The sequence below is a fragment of the Podarcis liolepis genome (genome assembly GCF_965112155.1).
Source record: "Podarcis liolepis genome assembly, chromosome: 8".
NCBI lineage: Eukaryota > Metazoa > Chordata > Lepidosauria > Squamata > Lacertidae > Podarcis > Podarcis liolepis.
The window spans coordinates 50,120,362-50,148,265 of NC_139560.1; the positions used below are offsets into that span (position 1 = coordinate 50,120,362).

General features: G+C 40.8%; 1 protein-coding gene across 2 annotated transcripts; it reads right to left on the reverse strand.

Moving 5' to 3' along the window:
* Nucleotides 1-1,419: 1,419 nt before the first annotated feature.
* PTPN2 (protein tyrosine phosphatase non-receptor type 2) lies at nucleotides 1,420-27,604 on the reverse strand. 2 transcript variants are annotated; one of them, XM_083518773.1, is made up of 10 exons: nucleotides 27,305-27,604; nucleotides 21,448-21,538; nucleotides 15,365-15,465; nucleotides 13,012-13,110; nucleotides 12,752-12,889; nucleotides 11,921-12,130; nucleotides 9,921-10,082; nucleotides 8,281-8,474; nucleotides 6,305-6,406; nucleotides 1,420-1,762 (listed from the first exon to the last, which is right to left on the reverse strand). In XM_083518773.1, exons 1-10 carry the CDS (start codon nucleotides 27,377-27,379, stop codon nucleotides 1,741-1,743), a joined length of 1,194 nt encoding a protein of 397 aa, XP_083374899.1. In that variant the 5' UTR covers nucleotides 27,380-27,604; the 3' UTR covers nucleotides 1,420-1,740. The 2 variants fall into 2 exon arrangements, 1 of the variants encoding a protein (XP_083374899.1); XR_014529482.1 differs by lacking the exon at nucleotides 1,420-1,762 and having other exon boundaries at nucleotides 6,305-7,530; nucleotides 7,658-8,474; nucleotides 27,305-27,597.
* Between the last annotated feature and the right edge of the window lie 300 nt (nucleotides 27,605-27,904).

Genomic DNA, 27,904 nt, shown 5'->3' on the forward strand with positions numbered 1-27,904 from the left:
ATGTCTAATATCCAGCATTTATATTCCCAAAGCTAGCTGCTTTTGACACCTTAAGGCAGGTTTCCTCAACCTCAGCCCTCCAGATGTTTTGAGACTACAATTCCCATCATCCCTGACCACTGGTCCTTCTAGCTAGGGATCATGGGAGCTGTAGCCAAAAACATCTGGAAGGCCGAGGTTGAGGAAGCCTGCCTTAAAGTCTTCAGAAGAACAGTAACTTCAATGAATATTTAGTTCTTACTACATTATGTAGATGATCAACAAGACCGTATTTTTCAGTCTTAGACCAAAGTTGTTATTCCTTCAATTTCCAGCTTTCAGAGGTAAGTACCATGCCTTATGTAGCAAAACAGTGCCACCCACATGCAAGAGAAAGGTAGGCTAGGGAAAATCCAAGGCTTACAGAAACAAGCAATTTTTGTTTTTAAAAGTTAACTGGGAAACAGAAAAACAGCTCAAGACTGAGTGTGATGCTTCAGTTCCATTTGTATATTAAAGTGTGAATATGTTCCCTTTGTTGAAGGGTAGACTTTTTACCCAGTCTTTGGAAGGTAGGGTATAATAAGGATAGGGTTAATACTGATACCAATTTTCAGTTTGTTTTCCGTAAGCATGCTTTATTTTCAGAATACTCTAACCTTAAAAACAAATCTGTGTAGGAAACCAGTTTCCACTGTGCCTATAGATGTGTTATTACTGATAGTTTATGTGTAGATCTGCCTCAAATACAAGAAACCCAAAATGGGCTCAAACAAAATAGGCAGAGACCTTGTCTAAGGTACTTGATTGCGAAGCAAGCCCATAGGGAAATTTGTCTAGCGAAGCAACGCAAAACCGAAAAACCCTTTCGTCTAGCGAGTTTTTCGTCTTGCGAGGCATTCGTCTTGCGGGCACCACTGTAGATTAGTTACCAAAATTGTAGGTGTATAAAATGAACTCGAGTTTTAAAAATGAAGATAAAATACCTTTATTGGGGACCAGCTTAAGTATCACAAAAGTGTGAAACTTCCAAATGTTCTCGTCAGGCAAGGTATCACACAAGTAAGTTAATCAAAAATTTAAATGGCTAAAGACTGCCATGTTTCTCCCTCATCCAGGAGCAACCATTGCTTCTTTATTCCAGAATCGTATGTATGTACAGCTGACATATTAGTTTATTTTCTCACCCCCTTTTAATAACTTATTGCCTAATGAAAAACAGAAGCCAGGTTAGTCACAAAAGTATTGCCCAACTGGATTTTGGAGTTTTTGAAGGGCTCGACATAGCTTCCTTAGCTTTTCTATATACGTATTCTGATTAATATTTCAGGCGGCCATAATGGTAGCTGAAGGTGATAAAAATTAGGGATGACACTTGAATTTCTGTGAAATGAAATAGCCCTTTTGTGGGATGAGGAATAATACACACACAACAGTATGTCAATTAAAAAAAATATTTAATGCTGCCAAAAGTATAAAAAATACAATAAGAATGGCAGTACAAAGTATTTTCTAATGTGATCTCTTACATCTCTCTACAGTTAATACAAGCATAAATCACTTAAGACAAATTTCATTTTGCAAAGTCTTTTGCTGGTGATGTACTTCATTCCCTGGTTGTTTACGTTGTAAACAGATAGTTATGAGGCCACTTGTGTATTGCTCAGACCTCAGTTTTGTTCCTGAAGAGGGGTCATGTCCTGCTTTGCATGCCAAAAGTATATAATTTTTAGCTGCAGAATATTCACAAGTCTTGGAGATCTAGGTGTCGGTCACTCTCGGCCTAAAGACACACAATGTAAAAGAGTCACAGATTCAGTACAAACAGAAGTATACTGCTAAGAGGTATTAAAGTTTTACTGCAGTTGTAAGTTAAAATATTTTTTGAAAGTCATGAAGGCCTTATTTGATATTGAGTGGTTATTGCAACAGGTGTACCCTTCCTATCATGGATAAAATGTCTTTGAACTAGTTATGAGAAAGGCACTAGGAACAATCATGCTCCAATTAAGGACCTTTTGAATTAGGAGGGAAAAAACACAAAAATGCACTTTGATTAAAAGGAAAGTGCATTGTACGTTGAGTACAATTTTGTTGCATTTGACTCTCCTGAAAATTTCACTACCTTTAGAACTAAAATGAAAAGCTTAAAACTAATGTTAAGTGAGGATACAAGAGAAAACATGGAGAATTAAGGTGGTAACCACTGCATTTCAACGGAGTGCAATATTTTTGAAAAAAAAAAGTTTTAATATGTTGGATAAACTAAGAATTGACAAAGGCTTTTAGAGTATTTTGAACAAGCTTGCTTTAGTTAGAAATGCAAACCTTCCATTATGTGTCTAATAATCAGTTGGATGGGCAAAAAAGTTAACCCAAAATCTAGCTTTCTATTTGCACAAGGTTGTCAGTCCTTTTATCATATGGGAACTGCCAACAATGTAAAACAAATGTTTGGGCAGATGAACATCAAAGATGATTGCACCAAAGTGGTATTGAGACAGACCCAGGACAACTCAGGTATGAACTGAAAAAGCAGTGGAAGACACAAACCCAAAAAACACAGGAAAGGGGGCAAGTGAGTCAGGAATTCCAGTTTTGTTGGGTTGCTTCCCATATCAAGAAAGAACCGACATCCTTTCCCTCTCCAGCAAGGTGGCCACCCTCCCAAATACTAGTCAGGCTTACTCTTTCCTGAATAATATATTGTCTTTCTCTATTATAACCCGACACATATCAACTACAAAAGTGACTTGTGTGGTACTCACTTTTAAGGCTTTGCTCATTTTCTCCACACAAACCACTGTAACATAGTATAGATATATGCAATGCTTTTTTTCCTGGGGGTACGCAGGGGTACACATACCCTTAAACATTTTGTGAATCTAAGTTTGGCCTCATTGAGGGGCAGTATTTCAATATGAGTAGGAAAATGAGAGTATCCCTAAACATTTTTTTTAGGAAAAAAAAGCACTGGATATATGTAGATCTATAGTTATATAGATAAAGTTATATATATGAATAGTTTTTTATATATATAGTATGTGTATGGATTTGCATGTATTCATCTATAATGAAAACTGCACAGAAAATATTCTCAAATATTTATTAAAATCTGATAGAACCAGTTGCAACAACTATTTTGATCATGAATAAAATTGCTTATAAATGAATAGGGTGAAAATATTAAGGAGCAAGGACAATATAATATGCTCCATAAAATGCTGCCAAGAGCAAAAAATGAAGTTACTTCTGAGGGAAAGGGAGGGCACAGCTCAGTAGTTTAATGTGTTGTAACAGACATCTCCTTGGCATCTCCAGGTAGGGCTTGGAAAGACTTATGTCCCAAACCCCAATAGTACTACTAAGCTGGATAGACCAATAATTTGACTCACTGAGGCAGATGCCTATAAGACCTGAGTATGTATTGAACAGTAAGATGGGAAAAGTACCACCATTCTTTACATGCACACAAGCTTTCAAGAGTGCCTAAATGTGAGTTTGAAACTGGCAATTTAATCCAGAAATGAAATTTCCATCTTCCATCTTCTATTGTGCATTTGGTTTCTTGGAAAAGGAAAAGTCCATTTATATAGAAATCCTGACATTCTGATCAGTACCTTTTTGATGTTCAAGCTTCACAATTCCAAAATACTCCCTCTATTAACATTTAATAATCCATAAGGGAAACAACAGTAAGAATTGAGAAAAATATATTTCAAGAGTTCCTTGATTTAGTTCTACCTTGAGTTTGATTTTGTTTAATCTTGAGTTTCCTTTTATGCTGTACTGGATCAAAAAGCTTACTACACTTCAAAACTCTCCAAACATATGGTGCCACCCATTTGTTCAGGATTAGAATTTATAAGATCCTTAGAACACTTATAGTAACTCAGTAATCCTAAAATTGCACAATTCCTCTCCCCACAATGAAAAACAAAATACCTGGGATTAAGAGTTTTGTATTTTTTTTGGCCCTGATTTATGTCTCTAATACATCTATGAGAATGGTGGGTGGAATAAGCTTGACATTTCCTTAAAATCCTGTGTCCTAAACTGTAAAAATGTTTGATAATATTGTGTCCATATCAGAGTATTGTAGTTCAACTGTCTTAAGTATTCTGTTGGTGCTGAGATTCATAAAGATGCCATTTCACTGTCAAAAAGTAGCTCTACTGTTATTCCACTATCTCATATACCCACTATCCATAGGCCAACATATAAGAAAAATAGTATTTCCATTTCCTTTCTTGGAGAAAACATTCATATTATGGGCTATTTATTTGTTTCCAGCTGCAACACTTAATATGGCCTACATTTTTTCTTTTCAGAAAATATGACGATATTTGTCACATGCTGTTTACAACCACTATAAAAGATACTAAAATATTTCAAGGAATAGGAGTCAAATCAAGTGAGACACACAAAAACGTTTTCACATTTAATGGAATGTTTGAACTTTAAACACAAGCTATGGCTTCCAACAGTAGCTGCAGTCTTAACACAAACTTCCCTTCAAAAAGAGTCTGTTTGAGATATTGAAGCTCCCAGTAGTCTTATAAAAATTAAACATTTTCAAGTTTTAAATAAAAGGTAACTACAAGCATAAATACATGAATTCAACTTACAGAGTAGAAACTGAGAAGCAGCCCCTATTTGCTTAACACCAAATACCTCAAAAGGGCAATTCACTAAATCACTAAGTTGGGGTGGTGATATCAGTAAATTTCCAAACCACTCTTGAAATGTTGGGGATGGATGACCGATAACTAATGCATACTCTTTCTGTCAGAGAAGTTTGTACAAATGTAGTTTTTAAAAAATACAGTTATCTACAAAAAAAGATTAAATAGAGTTACAAAATTTATTTTAGGTCTGGATAGTATAAATGGTTGATGGTATATTATACACACACACACACACAAATGTAACTGTTTTGTATTCAGAGTATGACACCACACTGTTTATTGCTTCTATCCAGTTATGAGAGTTGATAAAGCCTTGGCAATTGAGTCTACTACATCTAGTGGACTATCATTTTATGCAATATATACATGGTTGCTGAAAGTATGCATTAGTTTGCCTCATGAGTGTGGATAGGTGTGGCTCTGGACTCAGAATAATTGTCCAAATGCCTACTTCAGGCGCAGCCACACCCTCCCTGAAGAAGCAGGTTTCTCCTGGATCCATTTTGGTCACTAAAGACCTAGGTGACTTCAGTGGCTAGGAGTGCCTTTTATCAGCTTTGGCTGGTAAGACATTTATGGCTGTTCTAGATTGGGATAATCTGACCACTGTCATCAATGAGCTGCTAACCTCCTGACTGGATTACATGACGCTTGCCCGGAAGCTGCAGGAAGTGCAAAATGTGGCAGCTTGACTGCTTTCTGGTGCAGACTATCCTATTCATGCCACTGCTGAAAACTGCAATGGCTACGAATTAGGTACCAGGCTAAGTTGAAGGCACTGGTACTGGTGTGCAAAGCCCTACGCAGCTTGGGACCAGGATGCCTAAAGGATCGTCTAACTCCTTATATACCCAGTCAAGCACTGTAAAAGAGCCTGTTGCAGAAACCACCTTTTCCAGGAGGTTTTTTCCATACAATATACAAATTGGGTCTTTAGGATGGTGACACCCTTCGGAATTCCCTATTAGACAGGTGCTATCCTGTCTTTTAGCCCCTATTGAACCCGCCCCCCTTCCCCCGGTCTCTTTCAACAAGCCTTTTAAGTGGAGACCTTTTCCCAGTCTGCCTCTGAGTACTATTTCTCACTATTTTACATATCAAATTGTTTTAAAATGTGGGCATTGTTTTATATAAGGAGTTGCATTTACTATGGAACTGTTTTTCTTATTTTACAGTTGTAACTGCTTTGTTTTATATTTGCGTATTTTGTTGATGTAACCCACCCCACTGCGGGGTCTTAAGGTAAAGGGCAGGTAAGAAATCCAATAAATAAATAAATAAAATTTATGTCAGGTAGCAATTTGGTTCCATAAGTACCTAAAGCAAAGAGTCCAGCCACAGTGACTAGTGATCAGGTTACTTCGTGTGTTATGCATTACAAGATTACTGCATCGATTGCAGTTATATTCTCACTTGTTCTGTCAACTGCAGCAGCATTCTTGCACCTAGAAATAGTTGCTATGTTCCCCTCAAATCAGTGGGACCGATTTAAGCTTTATATTACTAGATGCATGATTGCAGAAGCACTCACTTATATGAGAGCACCTTGGAAGTACAATTTCCAGCAAGAATAAACTCCAATGAAAATGGCTGAACCAAACCCAATCTTAGTGAGAATAGGTTTCCAATATAACCACCTTTTCCTTTTTCGTTCAGCCTCACTCAGCTTATGCTTCATCTGCTGCACCATCTGTGCTGTGTTAGCTTTCCTGTCGTCTCTTAGCCGTTTCCGAACAGCCCTAAAAAGGAAAACAAAAAATGATCAGGTATAGTCGCAGATTTTTAATCCACTTTGATTTAAGAGTGCATGACAGGTAGCAACATTTAAAACACATCAATTAAAAAACCCCAGAAGAATCAGTATTGCTTATGTTTGTTAAATACAAAATTGAACTACGGCAGCTTAAATCTGGCCACAAATATCTAATCCTATTAAGGTCTTTTTGGAAGATCATCAGGCTGACAAGCTTCCAAGGGAAGAGTTCTGTAAGTGGGCAAGAGGAAACCCATCCAAGATGTAGGTACGTTACACGTGCACACACATACTGAACAGATGTATGATTCCCACCCTCCATTGTTACCTGTGTGCATCATTTACAAGTAAAATATATGATTTAAAGATGTGGCACTTCTAAAGGGTGTCCACTGTTGAGGAAGCATTCCAAAAGATAAATGGCCAAGTTTCAGAAGAAACCTCCAAATCTGTCATTTTTTTAAATAAAAAAAGAGCTTATGCCCACTTTTATGCTTCAGCCCCTAAAGGGTTGATCACTGCAGCTGTTGATCTAGTGTACAGGTTGAATCCTGTTTCTTGAATTTATCTGGAAATGAAACCCAGTACTGTATAGAAAATAGAAAGTGCCCCCCAGTGACTGACAGTAAACTATGGGAGGAAAAAAAATCAGTTTATGTATCAAGTTATGCTACTAAGGTGGAGAGGGAGAGGGAGAAAGAGAGAAAATGCATTTTGAACTGTTGATCTGGGTTTTGATATTCAAGGTAATATACTCCAGTTGCATAAGTACTATGTTCTGCACATAGATAATATGGATCTAGTATTTCTTCTGCATGCAACGTGATCTCTACCAATTCCTCCTTCCATTTGTGCCTCCCTGTCGTAACTTATTCCAAGGGTCCACCAATCATGATGGACAGATTATCAAGACACGGAGGGGATTGCAGAGGGAAAAGGAGATGGGCAGGCCTTCTCCATTAACCTGATATTCAAAGAAGGAATGTTAAGGATGCAAGCTTTTATGCTTTCATACTAATTCACATAGCTGGCGAATAGATGCATTGGGACATGTACATCACTAACACCATGAAACAGGTGATGTCCTTTATATATATGTATGCCCACTTTCTACACTCCTTAAGGAGGAAGGAATGCGATGTATATATGCATATACTCCATTGCTTAGTGTTCCATCTGCACCAAGCAGAACACGGTCAAGGTACCCTTCCCACTTCTTTGCTTGCTTCTTCTGTACATGCGATCTGGAGCAAGGGCTTAACTTGACAAACACGTTCATGGTTTCAGATTGCACTACTACACACATCAGATCATGATTAAGATCTAGAAGTTACTGAATTGAATCCAGAGTTGACTTCTGTTAGGTGAAGTTTGGACCCAATTCATTGCAATTACTACTGAGCATCTTTGCATCAGCATACAACAACACAGCAAGTGTTTTAACACTTCCTGAATATTTTCAAAACACTGGAGCTTTAAGGGTTATAAGCTTCCTTTTTAAATAGTAGTTCAAATTCTTTATTATGACTAGGTTTATAGAGCTCTTCAATGATATTCCAATGGGTGCACAAACAGAACAAAACAAGATGCAGATCCTGAAACAACTGTTGGATTTATATAACAAAGATCTACTAGCTCCATTGTGGTCTCAATCCATATACATACCACCACATTCAGCTTTCAAACACTTTCCAGAGTTCAGAACAAGAATGTAACATCAAGATTAAGTGACATGAATTACAATCAATAGTATGGTTTTTGTAACAAGGGGTACTCTCTTCAAAACATATGACATTGGTTTTTAAAAATGGCCTTTGCTAGTGGCCTCTTTTCAAGCTATTATATAAAAATGATACTTACGTGTCAGCACTTGGATCTGCAGTATTTTGTATTGAAGAAGACATGTCAGTATTTATAATGTTCTCACTTTGCTCCTGGTTTTCTAATCCCACTCTGTTCCCATTGTGCCTCCCTGTAGTTAGTCTGGTTGGGTGTGGAGGGGAGCGTTCAGAACTTGGTGCCTGGTCCTCTTTTGAGAGTTCCTTCCACCGATTCTGAATGGAGGACAGCTTGTTAGAGTTTTGAAGTTTTTTTTTAACTACCTGAAAAGTCACAGGTACAGTTATTTTCAAAGGTGAGCTACAACATCCTTGGATAAGAACGGCAAGTTGGGTTCAATGGTTCCTTTCCATATGTGAAATACTATGTCATACATACATTTACAGGACTGTTTTAAAGCTTGCACTATAACACTCCACAACAGAAAGAAAACAAAATCCAAAGACACTGTGCTTGAAAAAACACGAAAACTGCTATGAAACATACTTGTCGTAATTTTCCGTCTATAAGATGTCCCCATTTTGGGGGACTCAGATTTAAGAAAATTAGGGGAAATGTATCCGTGTATAAGACGCCTCCTAATTTTTGACGTTATTTTAAAGCCAAAAACTTAGTCTTATACACAGAAAAATATGGTATATATTTCCTCTAGTGTTTGTGGGATAGTACTACTGGCCAGTGCTATTTCTCTAGAAAAAGAGGTGCCTGAACTAATCATGAACCCTCCCTTGCTCTCTTATAATGGCAGTTGCGCCCACCTAAGAGGTGCCAGAACTGAGCTCTGGTGAGTTCTGGATGAAAAACCCCCACTGCTAGTGGTTGTCTGTTTCTTGTTCCTTGGATCTAACTTTTAAACACTTGAAAACTTTTCTATTTCACCAGGCCTGTGCAGGCAATTAAAAGTACACCCCAACAATTGTCTACTGATGTCTGTTTTTAATTCCTTTGTTTTTAACTTGCTTTTAACTTTTTATGATTTTACTGCATGGTTTTTATGGTTTTATATTGCTATTAAAAGTACACCCCAACAATTGTCTACTGATGTCTGTTTTTAATTCCTTTGTTTTTAACTTGCTTTTAACTTTTTATGATTTTACTGCATGGTTTTTATGGTTTTATATTGCTATAAACTGTAATATTTTTATGTTACAGCTGTATATTTATAAATAAAGTAAATCACAAAATAATTAAAATTCAGCATATAAGGCTATTTTACAAAATTGCTATATTCATCAAAACACTATATAAATTTTACTCAGAACCTTTTTTGGATCTACAGGCCAGATCCTTATCAGGATCAGGCTTATGGGCTAAATTTGACCAACACCACAATGACATCAGGTGCAAGGTGCTACAAAAACTAAGGTTTCCCCTTCATTTTAGCAGGGGAGTCAATGTAATGAGCACATGATTAATCCTGCTGATTTGGTCAATCACCCTTGCTTCCTGCCAGCAACAGACATCCATCAGTTGATATAGCTTGCCAATGCACCTCACAGGTCTGGGGGAAATGGTCTCATGGGCCAAAACTGGACCACAGGAAGGAGGTTGCCCACAAGTGACATAAACCCTGAACAGCTGGATCTGGCATTATTAATAATTTCATTACAAACTCTTGAGCGAATGATTTAAAAAGCAGTCAATTTATGCTAAACGCTTACCTGTATAGTAGAATCACCCATTATGTATTTTGCTCCTTCTATTACAGCCATGTATGAAAATCTTAGCTGATCTGGAGTCTGAATAAGTCCCATTCGATATTTTCTCATATTCAATAAAACTTGCTTTATGTCTACAGAAAGTGGGTCTTCTCTTTTTTCCATCTGTGTAAGAAAAAATAGCAACTAGTTTTAGTGGCACTATGGCAGTTCAGGAACAGGGTGAAAGCTGTTTTAAAATAAAATGATTTTCATGCAAGTATTACTGCTCTCTGCAACAAGAGAGAGAAGGAGAGCGCTCCAACTTTGCACCAGCAGATACTAAAGCACATAGCTTTCCTCTCCTATCCCCTGCAGAACCCTAAATTGCACCAGAGGGCCCCTTAAGCCTCTACAGCAGATTTCCAAGGCATAAAAATTATCACCCAAAGAGAGTGCACATGTTATCAGAATGCTGATATTCTATAAGACACTTCAACTCACTCACTGACTTGCCTTTTCATTTGAAGATAAAAAACAGAAGTATTACCAAAGGAAACAGAAAGCTAAAGTTTAGTATATGATACATATACAGTGGTACCTCGGGTTACATACACTTCAGGTTACAGACTCCACTAACCCAGAAATATTACCTCGGGTTAAGAACTTTGCTTCAGGATGAGAATAGAAATCGTGCTACGGCGGCGCAGCAGCAGCAGGAGGCCCCATTAGCTAAAGTGGTGCTTCAGGTTAAGAACAGTTTCAGGTTAAGAACAGACCTCCAGAATGAATTAAGTTCTTCACCCGACGTACCACTGTATTCAAACAGCTCCTGATGCAACAATTTGAAAAAAGTTTGGTATCTCTCTCCCCACCCCCATGAAATGTAACACGTTGTTTGCTTGACAACAGTAGCCTGTGCAGAAAGAGAAAATATTGAACACGGGAGTTCTGCCCTTACTGTCTTAACATGCCTAAATTTGTCAAGAGGCTAGGCACAAGGGTATATAAAAATTGCAGTACAGTGGTACCTCTGGTTACGTACTTAATTCGTTCTGGAGGTCTGTTCTTAACCTGAAACTGTTCTTAACCTGAAGCACCACTTTAGCTAATGGGGCCTCCCGCTGCTGCAGCACGATTTCTGTTCTCATCCTGAAACAAAGTTCTTAACCCGAGGTACTATTTCTGGGTTAGCAGAGTCTGTAACCTGAAGCATATGTAACCTGAAGTGTATGTAACATGAGGTACCACTGTAATGCATACTGTAGGTCTTGCTCCCACCTCAACTGCATCCCTGACCACAGTTCTTCTTACTTTCTGTCATGGAAATCAGAGGAAGACTTAAACCTGTTTAAGACATTACATTCTGTCTAAAACATGGCTTGCTGGAATGAGAACAAGCAAATAACTTCCTTTCTCCTTGTGAATCCAGCTTCATTTGTTAAACCAGCTTCTTTAATGTCTTAACTGGGAAATCACAGTTTGAGTGATCTCTGCAAATCACAATCAAATTAGTTTTCAGTCCTGCTTTCTAAAGACTGCTCAAACCAGGACTACAAACCACAAGACTACTCAGTTCACACATCTCAAGAAAGTAATTTAACAAACCAGATGTATTTATTTTGCTCGTTCAAGACGTTTGGTCTAAATCAGGGGTTGTCAACCTGGTCCCTACCGCCCACTAGTGGGCGTTTCAGGATTCTAGGTGGGCGGTAGATGCCCACTAATGCATCTTTTTTGATGGTAACATTTCTTTACCGCCCACCAGTGCTCGATGGAAGGAGGATTCAGCTTGTGCCGTAGAACCCCCTACCGCCCATCTCAAGAAAGATGCATTAGTGGTCAGTGGGTATCAAAAGGTTGACTACCCCTGGTCTAAATTGTCAGAGCAAACACTATTTTTCATTTAATGGCAGAATTCAGTTTTTCAATTGTTATTCAGGCATTGTAAATCAGGATTTTTTCCATACCACCACAAAGAAACTTAGCAGCAGTTCTTAGAGGAGCATTTAAGACAAACTTACCAAGATAAGGCATGTGTCTACCAATGAAAATGTACCGGAGCGCCCAATTCCAGCACTACAGTGAATGACTGCCGGCCCATGTTCAGGACTCAGGGATCCAGACTCTCTGACTTTAAACAAGAAGTTGAGGAATGAAGCTGGGGATTCAGGAACTCCAAAGTCTGGCCATGTAGTATAATGAAAATGGAATATCATCCTGGTCTCATGAGTCTAACAAAAAGAAATGGGTTTAAGAGCAACTTATTGGAGTAAATTTGTTTTGCATCCAGGCAAAACAGCATGCAGTAAGATGGCTGATCCAAATGTAACAATTCATCATTATGAAAATAATTCCAAACTGAATCCCTTGGTTGTAAGTTTGAATGGTCCTCACCTAAAAGCTTCCTGGAAGAGTGTGTGTGTGTGTGTGTGTGTGTTGGCACAACACAGAGAATGGTTCCTGTTCAATGCAAAAGTTTGCTCTGTATCAGCTGTTGTTTGAATATCATGTTTCATTAAAAGGCAAACATTTATTTTTCTTTATTCTGTGTACCCTTAAGATATACTCTCATTCAAATAATGTTTTGCACTCAAAATGAACTCTTCCCCAACCCTGAAGGCCAAGGCTGCTGAAGTCAAGTATATTGAGTAGCAAATGGCAGTTAAGTGTGAACAGGGCTTAAGCCTGTGCCTAGCTGCTAATTGTTATAATCAGCAGTTCTCTGTGCACCAAAGGACAAACATGCTCCTGCTCCTGCACCTGCAGATAACTTGTCACATGAAATATGCCATGGCAACAATGACATATACTTTTCACAAGGGTTTTGGAGATAGGTTTTGATGAAAACTTACATCGAGGTTTTCTAGTTGAAGTTGGCGTACTGTATAGTAGGATTTGACATCTTCAGATTTTAACCTGACACAAAATCCTGTTTCTTCAAACATCATTTGTTCCTCCTCTCTTGTTGGCCAGTACTGTGCACATTTCACCTAAGTTATAAGATTAAAAAATTCCACATAACAGAGCGCAAGTAGAAAATAAACCATATACACTTCACTAATTGCATGTTGATCTCAATAAAACCAATTTTAATGCAGTTAGGGCAACTCACCGAATCTTTCTCAACAATTCTGTTTAGCATGACAACAGCTTTGGTCTTTTGTTGCCATACCATTAGCCAGAAATGGCAACATGTATTAGGAAGTGGACCCTGTAAAAATAAGGGAAAGGAGGCATTCAGTCAGCAGTCTAACATAACTCAGAACCTAAATCTTGGAAGCAAAGTTGACTATCACCCAATAATCTAGTTGTAAATTAAAAACAAAGGAAGCTGCCTTATAGTAAGCCAGACCATTAGTCCACAATGTCCACATTGACTAGCAGCAAGGGGTTCCTATAAGGGTCGTTCCCAGCTTTACCAAAAGATCCTGGGGCTTGAACCTAGAATCTTCTGTAGGTGTTCTACCACTCAACGACAGTCCCTTCCATTAGCATGGTTTAGTGGTCAGACGTGCACCTCATTTTTGGAAATATGAATAGGTCTAGCCCAGCCTTCCAAATGATGTAAGAATTGCTGGCCCACAAGCCTACTAACCCTTGTGGCTATGTTCTTATGTTCTATGTCCACTGTCAGAGGCAGTATTGTGAATTCCAGCTGCTGGAAACCACAGGAATGGACAAGTGCTCTTGTGCTGCTTGCAAGTTTCCTACAGACATCTATTTGGCCACAGTGAGAACAGGATGCTGGACTAGATGACAAGCTGGCCTGATCCAGCAGATTCTTTTTATTAGTCAATCTGTCCATATCTACATGGATTTTAAAATACTTTTCAAAATCCAAGTAGATATTCAGATCTCAGTTGCTTAAAACAAAAAAATAAACAGCTGCCTTGGACATGCTTGTGTGGCATTTTTAAAAAAGGCAATCATGACCTCTCTTCTCCGCCAAAAAGAGGAAATAACTGACATCTTTAGGGTAAATAACACACCGGAAAGCAGCTGGCTTGTTTCAGTAACAGTTTTCATGTTCAATTTGGCCACACATTTTCTAAAAAGCCTAAATTAACTGTTAACAGCAGCACTTGGCCCATAATGGCTTACTCGTGTTCTTCCAGCAAAGTCTGTTTTCCCCGACATGCCTCAGTCACAGAACATATAAGATAACAAAATAAACCATGTAAGTCCCCTTTTCAATAGCCAGCATTACTGAGTTGTTGTACTTAACTGGATCTCCATTAGGTGGGTAAGACAGAACAAAGGTTGTTCATGAAATAAAAATGCTACTGTGACAATTTATTCCCACATAAACACTGCAGGGCCAATGTTCCAAGCAGGGATTTGAGTTGAAAACTTGCTCCAAATCTGAAGTTCCAGGTTGGAGTTTCATAAGATTTTTTTTATTTGCCTCAGGCATGGAGCAGTATTTGCCTCAGGCAAAGTTATTTCCACATCACCTATCTTGTTCTAATCCTTATGATGATAGAGTAATCCCATTTGGATTCCCACACAGAGGTTGGGCTGCGAGTACCTGTCCCCACTATACAGCTATCAGCAAAAGCCAAGTGCATTGCCTTGCCTTTGCTGCAGAAGAATAGCTTCACTTTACCAAGCTCACCATAAGGTTAGACATCCAAGGAAAGCACAATCTCTCCACACCAGTGGTTTTCAACCAGTGTGCCATGGCACTCTGGGGTGCCTTGAATGATGGTCAGAGGTGCTGCGGGCAACACTGGCCTCTTGTGTCTCTGCCTCCCAAAGGCTTGCACAGCTGTTTGTTGCAGCAGCCCTGGCCACAAGCGCCTCAAGTGAACAGTGCCTCTGGGGCCGGCCTGGAGGTGCTTCCCAGGCCCCTGTGGGGCAGTGTGAGGAGGCACTTCTCTTTGGGGCAGGGGTGGCAGCTCAGAGACCAGGGCAGCAGCTGTGGCTGCCTGGAGGACTCCCAAGGAGAGGGGAGAGAAGATGAGGCTGAGGGAACACTCCACAAGGAAAGTTGTATGACAAAGGGTGAGAGGTTGCCAGCTCTGCAGGGAAGGGGTGACATAGCTGGGCTCCTGAGTTCCACAGGGATGCCGCAGAAAGAATGTAGCTGGTCAAGGTTGCTGTGGACTCAAAAAGGTTGAAAACCTGCCCTACAGCATTTTATTGTGACATGGATGCAACTGTGATTGTGGCCTGGTTTACCAAATCAGGACTGAACATTATATATGAGCACTCTCCTTTCCTATTGCATGCTGGCTTAAGCACGAATACCCTAATGTATATTAAGTCAGAATTTCTTGTTATATCCAAACTGGGGAAACTCTGACTTAACGTTTGTTAACAAACTAAGAGTGTGGTAGGAAGTAGGGTGGGATGGAGCAAAGGAGAAGCACTTAAACCTGGAATAGTCATCTGAAGAGCCCCCCCCCCCAATATTAGAATTAAGTCACTAAGCATATAACACCTAAAAGTCGGATACTACTCACCTGCGTTAATATATAATTTCTCTGAGCTTCTTCATTAACCACCAAGCTTGCATTGATGTAATCATTGTCCGTATTCTGGAGTATTACACGACTGTGATCATCTTGAAATAAATATAATTAGTAGAGTGTTAAGTATCAAGTATTAATATTTTTATGGATAACTTTGCTCAATGCACTAAACTTAAAGCCAAGATATTGTGGTACAAGCTACATTATTTAAACTATTTATGATCTACTTTTAAACATTTTGTATATAGCTCTCTCTATATATATTATGACTAAATAGTCTAATACAAAATCATACTCTTTTTCACACCCCACTTCCCAAAGCAATTTAGAAATAAATTAAGTATATGCATTTGGGGTGGGGAAGAAATACTAGGAAGCAGAAACTTCCCTTGAAAAAGTCTTATAAGACAAGCATCAGTTGAAGAGCAATAGATTTTCAATCCTCATACTAAGCATTTTCAAAACATCAATTATTTAATGTTGTAGCTAAACCGCCTTTAGCCAGAAAAGATTTATTGGAGTTGGATCTTTTTAAATCTTCTTACTGGCCATTCTCTATACCAGGGGTGTGTAACCTTCTTGGCTCCAAGGGCCAGATCCTTAACAGGATCCATATCAGGATCCGACTCATAGGTCAAATCTGACAGGTGCTGATGTTCAGGAGGGAGGCTCACAAAGGCAGTTGTAAGCTCCCTCCAATTTAAGATCAAAACTTGTGCACTTTTTGTGCAAGTGGCGGTAGCAGCAGAAGTCTGGTGGGGAAGAAGTGTTTCCCTGCTGTTGCTCGCCTGCAGATGCACAGGAGCACTTTTGAGAAGGCTTCACATCCTGCTGCCATTGCTGAGCAATCCTGTTCCCTGCTGTAAAGAGGGCACACAGCCAATGCAAGATTAAATGCTGTCCTCCTGCACATCAGCTGACATTCCCAGTGACATCAGCTGGTGGGTGGGTGAATGTGGAAGGGTTGCCATACGTCCAGATTTTCCCAGAGACATCTTCTTTTTCAGACTTAAAAATGCTGTCTGGGTGGATTTGTCCAATTCGCCAAAATGTCTGGGATTTTTTGTTCGGTCTGCCCCCCCCCCCTTGTGCTCCGGTTGCCGTGAATGTGAGGAGGTGAAGCTCCCACTTTGTCTGGCCTGCCTGCCTTGCCTCTCTCTCTGACTCCACATCTTCTGCTTCCCAGCACTTTCCTCCACCCTGTCTCCTCCTCTGCTGGAGCCGCTTGCTGGGAAGCGAGGGGCTGGCAGTGACTGCGGCAGCTGGGGCTAGGCTGGGCAGGGTACAGACTCAGCGAAGGGGAGTGAAGCAAGGCAAGGCCCGGGACTGGGGCAGTGCCTCCCTCCGGACTGGACTCCTGATTTCCCCTCTCCTACTCCCAATGGGCAAGAGAATAGGAGAGGTCATGAAGAAAGGCCTCTTGCCCCGGGATGGAGACCAACCTGCCCAATGGCCCAGAGGAACCATGTGGTAGGGCAGGCACCGCGGGAGCCTCTCCCTTGTGCTGAGTGGCCTGAGCTGCTGCTACTGCCACCTTTGCAAAAGAGGGGTCGAGAGGAATCAGAAAGGCGGAGGAAGCCACATGGAGGCGTGCTACCCGGAATAGGCTCAATCCTGGGACCAACCGGCTGAGGAAGAATGCGTGAGCCCCTGGGGGACTGTGTGGCAAGGCGCACTTGGTGGTGAGGCAGACACTGTGGGGGCCCTTCTCCTGCCAGCAGAGGGGTGCTGGTGGCGGGTGTGGGCTTGACAAGGGATAAGCAGAGGAGGGCAGAAAATGGCAGCGCCCAGTCAGGAAACCCAAAATGATAGCAACTTCCCCCTGAGGACACCTGCCCACCCTGACTCTGCAGCCCCACGTGCTCCCAGGCCACCTCCAGGTCAGTGTGCTCCATGTTAAGAGAGAGACTTATAATTTTTGTTCTCCCCCTCTCCCCCATTATATATTTTTTTCTCTCCTCCTTCCTTCTTTTTAAAAGGGACTCCCCCCACACACATTTCAATTTTTTTTTTTTTACTACCCCTTCTTTTATTTTTGCTTTGTTATCATTTTATTTTATCTAAATTCTGGCCCCTCTCTTCCTCCCAGTCAATTCGAGAAGGTGGGAGAGAGCTGCATTAACTCTCAGCTGAGTATACCAGGACTCAAGAGCTAGTGAGAACCTCACACCAGCTAGTTAAATTCTACCTCCAAAAAATTTAACCTTTTAAAACTGTCAATTTTTGGTTTATTCCTTTACACCTCCATTTTGATTTTGCATTTTTAACCCAAAGAAAGACAGTGGAAGTCTTTACATTTTGATTTTTAAACTTCACTTCCCATTTTAAACTTGATTCCTTGTCTTGAACGCTGACTTTTATCCCCAAACCCCTACTCCTACTCTTGCACTCTTTACCCTCATTCAATCATTTAATCCTCCCTTTCCCCCTTCCTTTTTCTTTTAATCTTCCTTTCATTCTATTATTTCTTCTACACCCACATCCATGCACCCCCTCCCCCCCCTTGATATGAGTGCATATACATGCACAAATACAGACACATACTAGGGTTGCCATATGTGGGGTTAAAAGTCCAATCCGTAGTTAAATGTAGAAGTTGGAAAATATGTGTCCTCTTTTTTGCTCTTCAAAATATGACAACCCTAGGTTTGAGGAAGGTGCCCTCAGAGGCCAAATTAGACACTCTGGAGGCCAAGACTGGCCTGGCAGCCAGAGGTTTCCAGTCTTGCTCTCTAGACCATGAAGCACTCTAAACATGGATAGGACACCTGGGCATAAAAACTCTGACTAGCAAGTAGATTACTGAAGTTACTGCCAGATTGCTTCAGGACACAAGCATCACCACTTCAGGAAACAATTCCATCACCAGATTATCTATCATATGTACTTTAGATATTTTTACACCAACACCTGCACCCATTTGGCATAAACAATAGGTGTCAGATTCTTCAGGGGTGAAGAATCCTGGCACTCTCTGTGGGTAGCATTTAAACCTTTAGTTGTAACATTAATACAGCTGTACTTAAATTAAGTGTTTCACTCAATATCTCAGTAATTTATATAATATGGACCAGCATTATAATCTTTAAATCACAGAACGGAGGTAAGGAGGATATAGCATTGGCCTGTTTAAGGCCTCCAATTCTAACCAGACTTCCCAGCATATACCTGAAGCCATGTCACTGTACCAGCTCTCCTCTTAAATGTTTGTAATTAGAATTTCCCCCAAGACTGGGCTTCTCACAACTCCCACCAACATGTATCTTGCCCATGGCAATCATCTGTAATAATGTTTCTTCATCATTTCTAGGTGAAAGGCTAGGGATTGCAAACTGCATACATGAAGTGTTCCACTGAGATGGAAAGCGAACACAAATATTCTATTATGCTTGATGAAGATCTGGGGCTACAAGCCAATAAACTGTGTATGGTGCAACTTACTGTTTTGTGATCAGTAGCTGATCAGATACAACCCGCTTTTCAATCTGCACAATGGCTTGCCTTGCTGCATGTTGGAGATGAAGAAGCAAATATGCGGATAGTGTCCTGGCTGTGCACACCTTTATGTGTGTAGACATCTAATTTAAATTACAGCCAGGGTTTGTACACTCATGGAGCACCTAGAGATATGCGATCGATACTGAACGTATAGGGGTTGGGGAGGGATCTCTGACACCATCTAAAGACACAACCAAAATATGTGTGGCTGGAAATTAAGAATGAAGACCTACAACCTTGAGTCCCTGTCAGACTGAAAATAAATCTAATTGCACAATAAAGAGGCAAGCACAAACCAGCACCACGCAAGAGGACTGTAGAGAAAAACATTTACTTCAAGCGTACAAAAGTTTTTACAATATATGACTGTTCAAAATGAATGAAACAAGCATGTTTTTCCAAGCCTTAAAAAGTAAATGAAAGCTTGGAAAGATAGATGATGTTTTCCAAAAAACATGATACCAAGCGCAATCACTTTTGGTACACATATTTTCCAGAGAGGATTTAAAATCTACAGAGTCTGAACCAATCTATCTATCTATACTATACAAATGCTTCAAATATTGTTTCCTTGAAGGGGAACTGTTTACCTTGCTTGGAAATGAAAGCGTTAAGTTTCTTTTTTCATTATCAATTTATTGGAACTCAAATGTTTCTGCTGGACAGAAACCAAAACCTTTGTAAATACTACATACCATTTGCCAACAGGAAAAACTTAAGATCTTGTTATAGTAAATCACACATACTGGTGCTAGTGTTCTCGGAAAGATGATGTCAGCAAGTACTATTTTAACCACTGAATCACCAAGCTGTGCTGTTGAATTTCATACAGAAGACAACAGTCTTACCCCACTTCTGTGCTTCAGTCCATCAATGACAAAAAGCAAGCATTTGGTCTAGTTTTTCAAATTATTATTCAGCTCTAATTTCATCAAAAAGAGCAAAATGGCTCTATGCAGATTATGAAGGGATAAATGGACTCTGAGCTTGTTGAACAACCCAAATCTCTGCAGTGTTTACTTGTAGAGACTGCAGATTTACTTATTTTAAGTATACCACTGAATAATAAGACACTGCTACATTTCTGGGAAATGCTAGTGAGGAGGGGGTGTTGTATGACTCTGGTCAGAGGTGCCTCTGTTCAGTGTCACCCAACTGGAGGACAAGGTAGGTCTGAGGAGAGGCAATAGGCCAGATAAAAAGATTCTGCAGGCTGGATCCAGCCCACTTTTAACTGTTACCCACCCCTGCCTTAAGACAAAAGTAGAGGGCTTTTTAAAAGTCTGCCTCTTAGTAGATAGAGTAGAGAGTATCCCAGTATTCTGGACCACTAGTGGTGACAAGTATGGAAAATTAAGACTTATTCAAATTTTCAACATGCCCTTCTAAATGTGATTAAAATAAAGTACAGTACTGAATATACTAGCTCATAATCTGGCAGACAAGAACTCCAGTCAATAAGCCATTTATCTTGGAAGAGTCCCACAGACATCAATAGGATTTTTTAAAGACTTTTCAGGCATGTTTATATAAGCCTAGTTTGCTGGAAATGCTCAAGACAGAAATTACTCTACTGCCAGCAAAGTAATTCCTGGAGGTCACTGTGACCTGGAATCTTCACTTTTCCACAGCAGTTCAGTAATCCAGCAAAAGTTGAGAATAATTCTACCTTGCTTCTTATAAAGCACTCATTTAATCTTTTAAATTGACAATTGCCATGGAATTGAATAACAAAACAACACAGACTGTGTGGAATTCATACAAATTACCACTTCTGCAAAACCAACATTTTAACAGGATCTACATTAAATATATTTAATTTGACAAAATTTGCTAGTTTATGGGAGTGGAATCTTGAAACAAACAATGTTCCCATTCTGACTGTCTGAATATGCTTATCACAATAAATTTGCAGTTGCTCAGCTTTTCTCTTCCAAATACGGTACTGTCTACAGCCTGATAGTTAACTGAGTGACATGGAATTGTCCCAAACCATGTCTGGTACATATTTACCATAAGTAGTATTCCTTCTGAAAGATACCAGAACTGTCACATCTTTTATTTCAACAGCATAACAAAGTCGAGTTCAGATGACCTATCTTTATCTGAAACCGCATAAGAGAAAAATGAAGGAGCTTCTTAAGTGACACATACTTACTGCAACATCAGTCTTAACAATTTTTTAGAAGTCTGGATAATAATGATTATCCAGGGTTCCTGAAGGCACAGCAACCTTGCAGAAGTTGTGTATGTGTAGTTCTGGTTAGCCAGTTCTGGCACCTGACTAGAGGACTGCCTGGGAGGCCTCTATACACTACTTTGAGTTCCACAGAAGAAAAGTGAGATATAAATATAATACTGCATGGATAGAAGGCTTCTACAGAAGTATCTCTATATAAAGTACAATAATTTCTACATGACTTCATTGATTGTATGCACTTTCATCTCAATGACTGCAGTGGAGCTTCACATATCAAACTCTACAACACAAGCCCAAAACTATTTAAAGTATTAGCATTGGTAATGTCAAACCTACTTTGTCATGCACTAGATTACAAAAAAAAAAGTTTACTTACATGGGCTAACATCTCTGTACCTATTACGATTTCGATTTTCTGCATACTTTGCAACTCTATGTGAATAATCACTGGACTGGTGCCGAATATCCTGGAAGAAACAAAGATAGTTGATTATGTTATGATTACTTTCTGGCAGTACAAACAAAAGATACTGAAAAAATAAAAACAAATATTATATTTAAAGGCACAGTAGAAATTTATCTTACTCAATTTGCTGTAATCCTTATTTCTTTATCAATTGAAAATTCAATGACTACTGTGATCACAATTCAACAAGGACAGTATTTTATGCAGTGATTAAAATTATTACAACCCAAGTTTCTAAATTAGTAGAGTGCATTCATGTAGCAAACTTCTGTCAAATTTAACAGCTGTAAAACAGAGATAGCCTTGGTCTATCTATTAACTGAAAGGAAGTTCTGAAGAGAACCAACCTGGATATGCAGTAACAAGTTTGGGCAATGGTGTTAATCCAAGTCAGTGATCAGATATTTAGAGAACCTCTTACTACAAACTGTAAACTAGCTAACAGAATGGCAGATGCACACTGGGGGTGTCTGAACTAGCTGTTAATACCAAATAAACTAGTTCCATCACCACTCCACACCACAATTGCTCCACTGCTTCAAGACCCTAATGGGGCTTTTAAAAATGGAATATATATATTAATACACACATGGCATTAATTGCATTATAGTGAAAGCATGTATTTATTTGTGTAACAAAATGTTCAGGACTGAGGTTCTAGAATGCCAACATGCTTTCAAAATTTCCATTTATGTAACTTCTGTTGGGAACAATTTGTATCCTGATACTTTAAGGAGTTTAAAAGTAACTTAGTTGGTACAGCTTGATAGTAAGATTTGGAGAAAGAACTTCATGGCCAAGTGCTCTACTACATCCAGTATGACAGCCCCATTATTGTGCTTATGAGGCAAATGTTAAGATATATTTTAATTTATTTTTAAAGTCATTTTTGCAACATTCCTTGTGGACTTAGCTTAAGCTTAAACTTGCATCTGAAGCAAAATAAAATAAAACAGAAATCCACCAGGGTGGTATTAAGCACCACTACTGGGATATAGAGCTTACTGAAAACTCAGTTTCTATCAGTCAGTGCAGGGGGTGGAACCTGGGGCCTTCTAGATGTTGTTGGACTACAACTCCCATCATTCCAGACTATTAGCCATGTTGGATGGGCCTGATGCAGGTTGGAGTCCAGCAACAGCTACAGGACCACAGGTTGACTACCAATGTCCTAGTCACTGACCTAGTTCAGATATAATATCAAACTATGGTTTAACATTATATCATTGAACTTTAGCCTATGTACATCTTCCTTCCCTGACATAGCAGTGAGGGGATTTTAAGGTCTGATTCTGTTTTCAATTAACTTCAGTTTATCATTATGCCTGAATCTAAAATTGATTAATTTTAATCATGATTTCAAACTGGCTTGTTTCCCTAAACCAAAGGTAAGACTAACCAGTTTGTCTGGATTTGAAAGTTTGGCCAAACAGCAGTTATTTTAAAATGGCAGTGAATTATTTTAAACACCGCCTTACAGCCACACTGGAAGCGGGGGGGGGGGGGGACAACGAGCCCAAGGCTTTTTCACTTAAGCAGAACAAGGCTATTAAGTAAGTATTGCAAAATCCTTCATTTAGTCTGAGATTCAGTAGTGAGCACATCACATAGCAGGAAACAACTCAAGGACCCACAGAGAAAATACGCAAATTGGATACTGGTTAGGACAAATCTCTCCCTCCTACAGATAGCTGGCCCAACAAAAGAAAACTGAGTACGCTGCACAGACTCTGCATCTCTCAAGGGGCCAGAGAAGGATGTAGCACAAGAACAACAAAGAAATGGAAATGTTAGTCACATCCTATCCTGGGTACAGAGGGTACAGAGTCATTTAACATGGCAGCTAGGAGTGTCAACTGTGAGCCACCAGTTTCTTAGTCTGATATCTCACTTTAACCATGGGCTCACTCTGAAGTATTAGCAAAACTACTCTCAGGTTCAGCAGCCTTACCTCTTTTATACAACACTGGTCCACCTTACAATAAGCAAGTAAGGATTACCGAAAATAATCACTTTGAACAATGTATTAAAATTTTCCCTCTTTCGACAAAGAAAATACCACCATCAGAAAACAGATCATTGGCCCTTGTGTCAGTGGAAATACACAAGTGTTCACTACCCAGTACAAAACTTACAGAAAAAATAGCCCAAACTCAAAAAATAAATGAAGCCTACCAACAGTCAACATATTCCACACAAAGTTAGGAAAAGAAACAGAGTCCCTAATATGCAGCTCAGAAAATACTAGGGAAACGCAGCCAGCAGACAAGGAAAGAAGGGACTTTATAAGCCCATAGCATCGTATCACCAGATCAACCACCACCCTGCAGAGAGGAACCCATTATTCACAAAGTATCCAGCAGCAATACAGTCATGTGAGAAATTACTGACGGAGTTAACCACACCACTATGCTTAAGCACGTGGCAACATGTGCTCTGACAGTGGTTGCAAAAATTAGAAGATACCATCAGTGTGACAAGAAGTCTAGGGATTAAAAGGCCCAAAGTAAATGGAAACCAGGAAAGCCACATCACAGGCAAGCCCTACTGTGACAACAAGAAATATTGATATTATGAATATATTGGCTACCCACTGCTCTTCTGATGGAGAAATTTACTCAATCACTGAACTGCCTCATCAGGGCAAACAAGTACCACGTCGAACACCTACTTCTACCCTCAATAACAAGGGTCAGCAACCTAAGGCCCATGGGTCAGAAGCAGCCCACAGAGGGTTGTTTGACTGGCCCATTAGCTGCCCCTGAACCAAGTTGCCCACTCGCGCACTGCACTAAACCAGCGCAACACAGGGACTCACTTCTGCACCATCAGAAATCGTGTCTGCGCAGACGCCAACAATCTCATCTGTGCAAACACCGAAAATTGCGGGCATGTGCACTTGTGATCCAGCTCACAGAGGGATCTCCACAGGACCGATCCGGCCCAGGCAAGATAAACCTTGCTGACCCCTGCTCAATAACCTTACTGCTTCCTTGTAACACAGAACTTGAGCTATTGCTCCAAACAGAACAGGCACATATAGTTATCCAAGAGATATTTGTGAATTTGTTTCAATCTTATTGATTTGTCATGGGCTCTAATATACCAATACAAGAAGCAGATTGGAGCAAAAAGATTCAGGGCAGCATGCAAAAGAACACTAAGGCTGTGATAATTACCTGGGAGTAATGACTTACTTTTGAGGAGACATGGCTGACATTCCATGTACTTGCAGCCCATTCCCAAACACTATGTGGATAGCAGCCATCACAAAGGTTAGATGCCTCCCAATTTAAGGGCATTTGAAACGCACTATGGACATGTTTATTGCTAATCCTGGGAGTTCTCTTGTGGCACAATTGGTCAGTGCATCTGGCTGTTAATCAAGGTTGGTGGTTCAAGCCCACCCAGGGATGGCTGTGGGAAGGATTCCAGCATTGCAGGGGATTGGACTAATGACCTGCAGGGTCCCTTCTGGCTCTATAATTCTAATCATCAGTGTAGATGTATAAGAGTCAATAAACAGAGACAATCCTGACAGGTGAAGGCCCTGAGGGTCTTGGAATTGGTCTGATAATTTATTCTGGGCAGGGTTCCACTCCCACTGAAGATGCTTGTGTGTAGTCTCAGGTACTCTTTGATTCAGAATTGTCACTTAAGGTTCAGGTAACTTCAGTGGGGCACTGTCTTTGACCAGTTCACAGAGAATAGGGCTATCAATGACTAACAACCACAATGACTATGTTCTACTGCCACTGTTGGAAGCAACATGCCTCTGAATACCAATTGCAGGAAGACTGAACTGGGGAAACTGCAGGGAAACTCATGTAGGGAGAGTGCTATTGCACTCAGGTCCTTCCTAAAATATCTGGTTGGCCATTATGAGAACAGGATGCTGAACCACATGAGCCTTGGCCTGATCCAGCAGGACTTTTCTTATATTCTGGTTTATCAGCTAGATCTGTTCCTGGACCAGGAAAGCCTGGTGAGAGTTGCTCATGCTCTGGTAAATTCTCGGTTGGACTACTGCAATGTTGGGCTGCCCTTGAAGGCAGTCAAGAAGCCATAAATAGTTCAGAATGTGGGATCGGAATTATAACCAATGTATCTAGCTGGAAGCACACAGCCACTGACCTGAAAAGCCAATACTGGCTATCTATATGCTTGTGAGCAGAATTCATGGTGCTAGTACTGATCTGTAAAACCCTAAACAACTTTAAGCTCTAATACCCAAATGAACAGTTCTTCTGTATCAGTCTGCCTATGCTATTAGATCTGAGAGAAAGCCATTCTTGTGACACAGAATAAGGCCTCTTCTGTGGTAGTGGTGCCCCACCTATACTCTCTTCCCTAGAAGAATGACAGGTAACAACACTTTTGACAATTCAGTGCCAGGTGAAAATCCATCTATTTGCACAGCTTTTTTTGGGGGGGGGGGTTATTATGAATTCTGTCACTGCTGAAAGTGAGGTTCCAGGGTTGTGCCTGCCTGGGCATTTTAAGGTTACAGTTTTATTGTATTGTAACCTGCCCTGAAATATATATGCCAAACAGCTCTTATAGACATACACAAGTAACAAAGCAACAGTAATGTAATGAGCTTGGGCTTTTAAAACCACCATCACTTTAGGTCACGCTAAATCTAAAGAGACTTAGCATCGTTTTGAGTATTAAGCATTTGTATTCATATGCTTTTTAATGGACTCCAAAATGATAATTCAAAAAAATTACATAAGAAACTAAATGGCTCAAGACTGAACCAACACTTATAGGCCACATTCTATCAAGATCCAGGCTGAACTCTAAAACCTTTTGTGTGTAAATACAACTAGCTCAAACGAGTCTTTCCCACCTATAAACTTTGGAAAAGTTTAAATTATCTCCAGTTCTCAACTAAGGGCCAGTTCACACATTATGTGCCAACAGACCTGGATTTGCCACCAAGCAAACAACACACATCAGGGAGCTGCAACAAACTATGGTTCTATGGTACTTCTCCTGTGCTTGTATCACATTTAGACAGAACTGTAATAATGTGTGAGGCATTCCCAAGAGTTTCCAGCAGAACGGGATTTCCTTTGTTCCTGGCACCATGACACTATGTTTAAACTGTAGCTTAGGAAGTTATTAATTCTGCAGGGCGACTGACCGCAGCGCACATACGCGTAGAGTGACGTTGTAACACACAACGCGCATTAACGAGGAAGCGTGGCCCCGCTTGGTACAGTAAGGGCAGCTCTTTTCCCTGTACGTCGACAGGACATTTCACTCCGCAGGAATATTCGGCTCAAGTCAACCTACAGAGCGAAACGGCGACTTGCGACAGCCTGAACACCACAGCACGACAGCTACGCGCGGAGCAAACACAGAAGTGTGAGACAGGAACCCGGAGAGACGGAGGCTGGAACTTGCGACACTTCGCTTGACGAACTTAACCCTCCCGTCACCACCCGTACGAAGCAACTTAAACCTACCCCCACCGGAGCATGCGCAGCACTAACCTGCCCAAATGCCCCCTTCTCCTCTTGCCCGACCCCCGAGGCGCATGCGTTTTCCCCTCAGCCCTCTTTTATTATTCCTTCTCGCTCATCACCGCCCCTTCTTAAAACTGGAACATGCGCATTACTTCTCCCAACCTCAATGGTTACCTGGGGGAGGGGGGGAAGCTGGTCGTGGCCCGACGACTTCCTGCACCCTCACCACCCGCGTCGGCCCCCAATTCTCTCTCCCCGCTACACGCCGCCCCCTCCTTCCCTCCCTCACTCACCAGGTACCGGGGCTGCCAGCCGTTAGCAGCGTCGATCTCCTGGAACTCCTGTTCTATAGTGGCGGTGACGGACATAATGGCGGCGACAGCCGGAGGAAGGAAGGCCGCTGGGAGCCGACAAGTTCATCACCTACTCCGCGCTACTTGACAGGGCGCGGACGACAACCCGTCCACTTCACCGGCCGTGTTACCCTCGACTACCTTCCACACCGCGCACGCAGCCTCAGCGGCTCTTCGGCGGCATTCTCGGCAGGCGCATGCGCGGCAGGCCACCATGACCGCCTACCCAGAATTGCGGAAGCTCCGCCCATTGGCCGCGAAGGAGGGTGGGTGGGCGGGGGGATCACTCCGCTGTTCCCTTTGGGCGGGAAGGCAGTGGATCGAGTTTCGTGAGGGGGCTCGGCAGGTGAAGGAAGTGGGGTTATTTTCTTTCCTCGTGTTCAGGCGCTGGAGGATTGCGGGAAGCGGGTGCTTCTCAAGATCCCGAGGGAGTTCCCTGTGTATACTTGCAAAATGCCCGTCAAGCTGAAGGGTCCTGAAAAAAGCATGTAAAGGACACGATTGTAAAGGAAGTTTGATACTGTACCTGTCAGTGAGGCA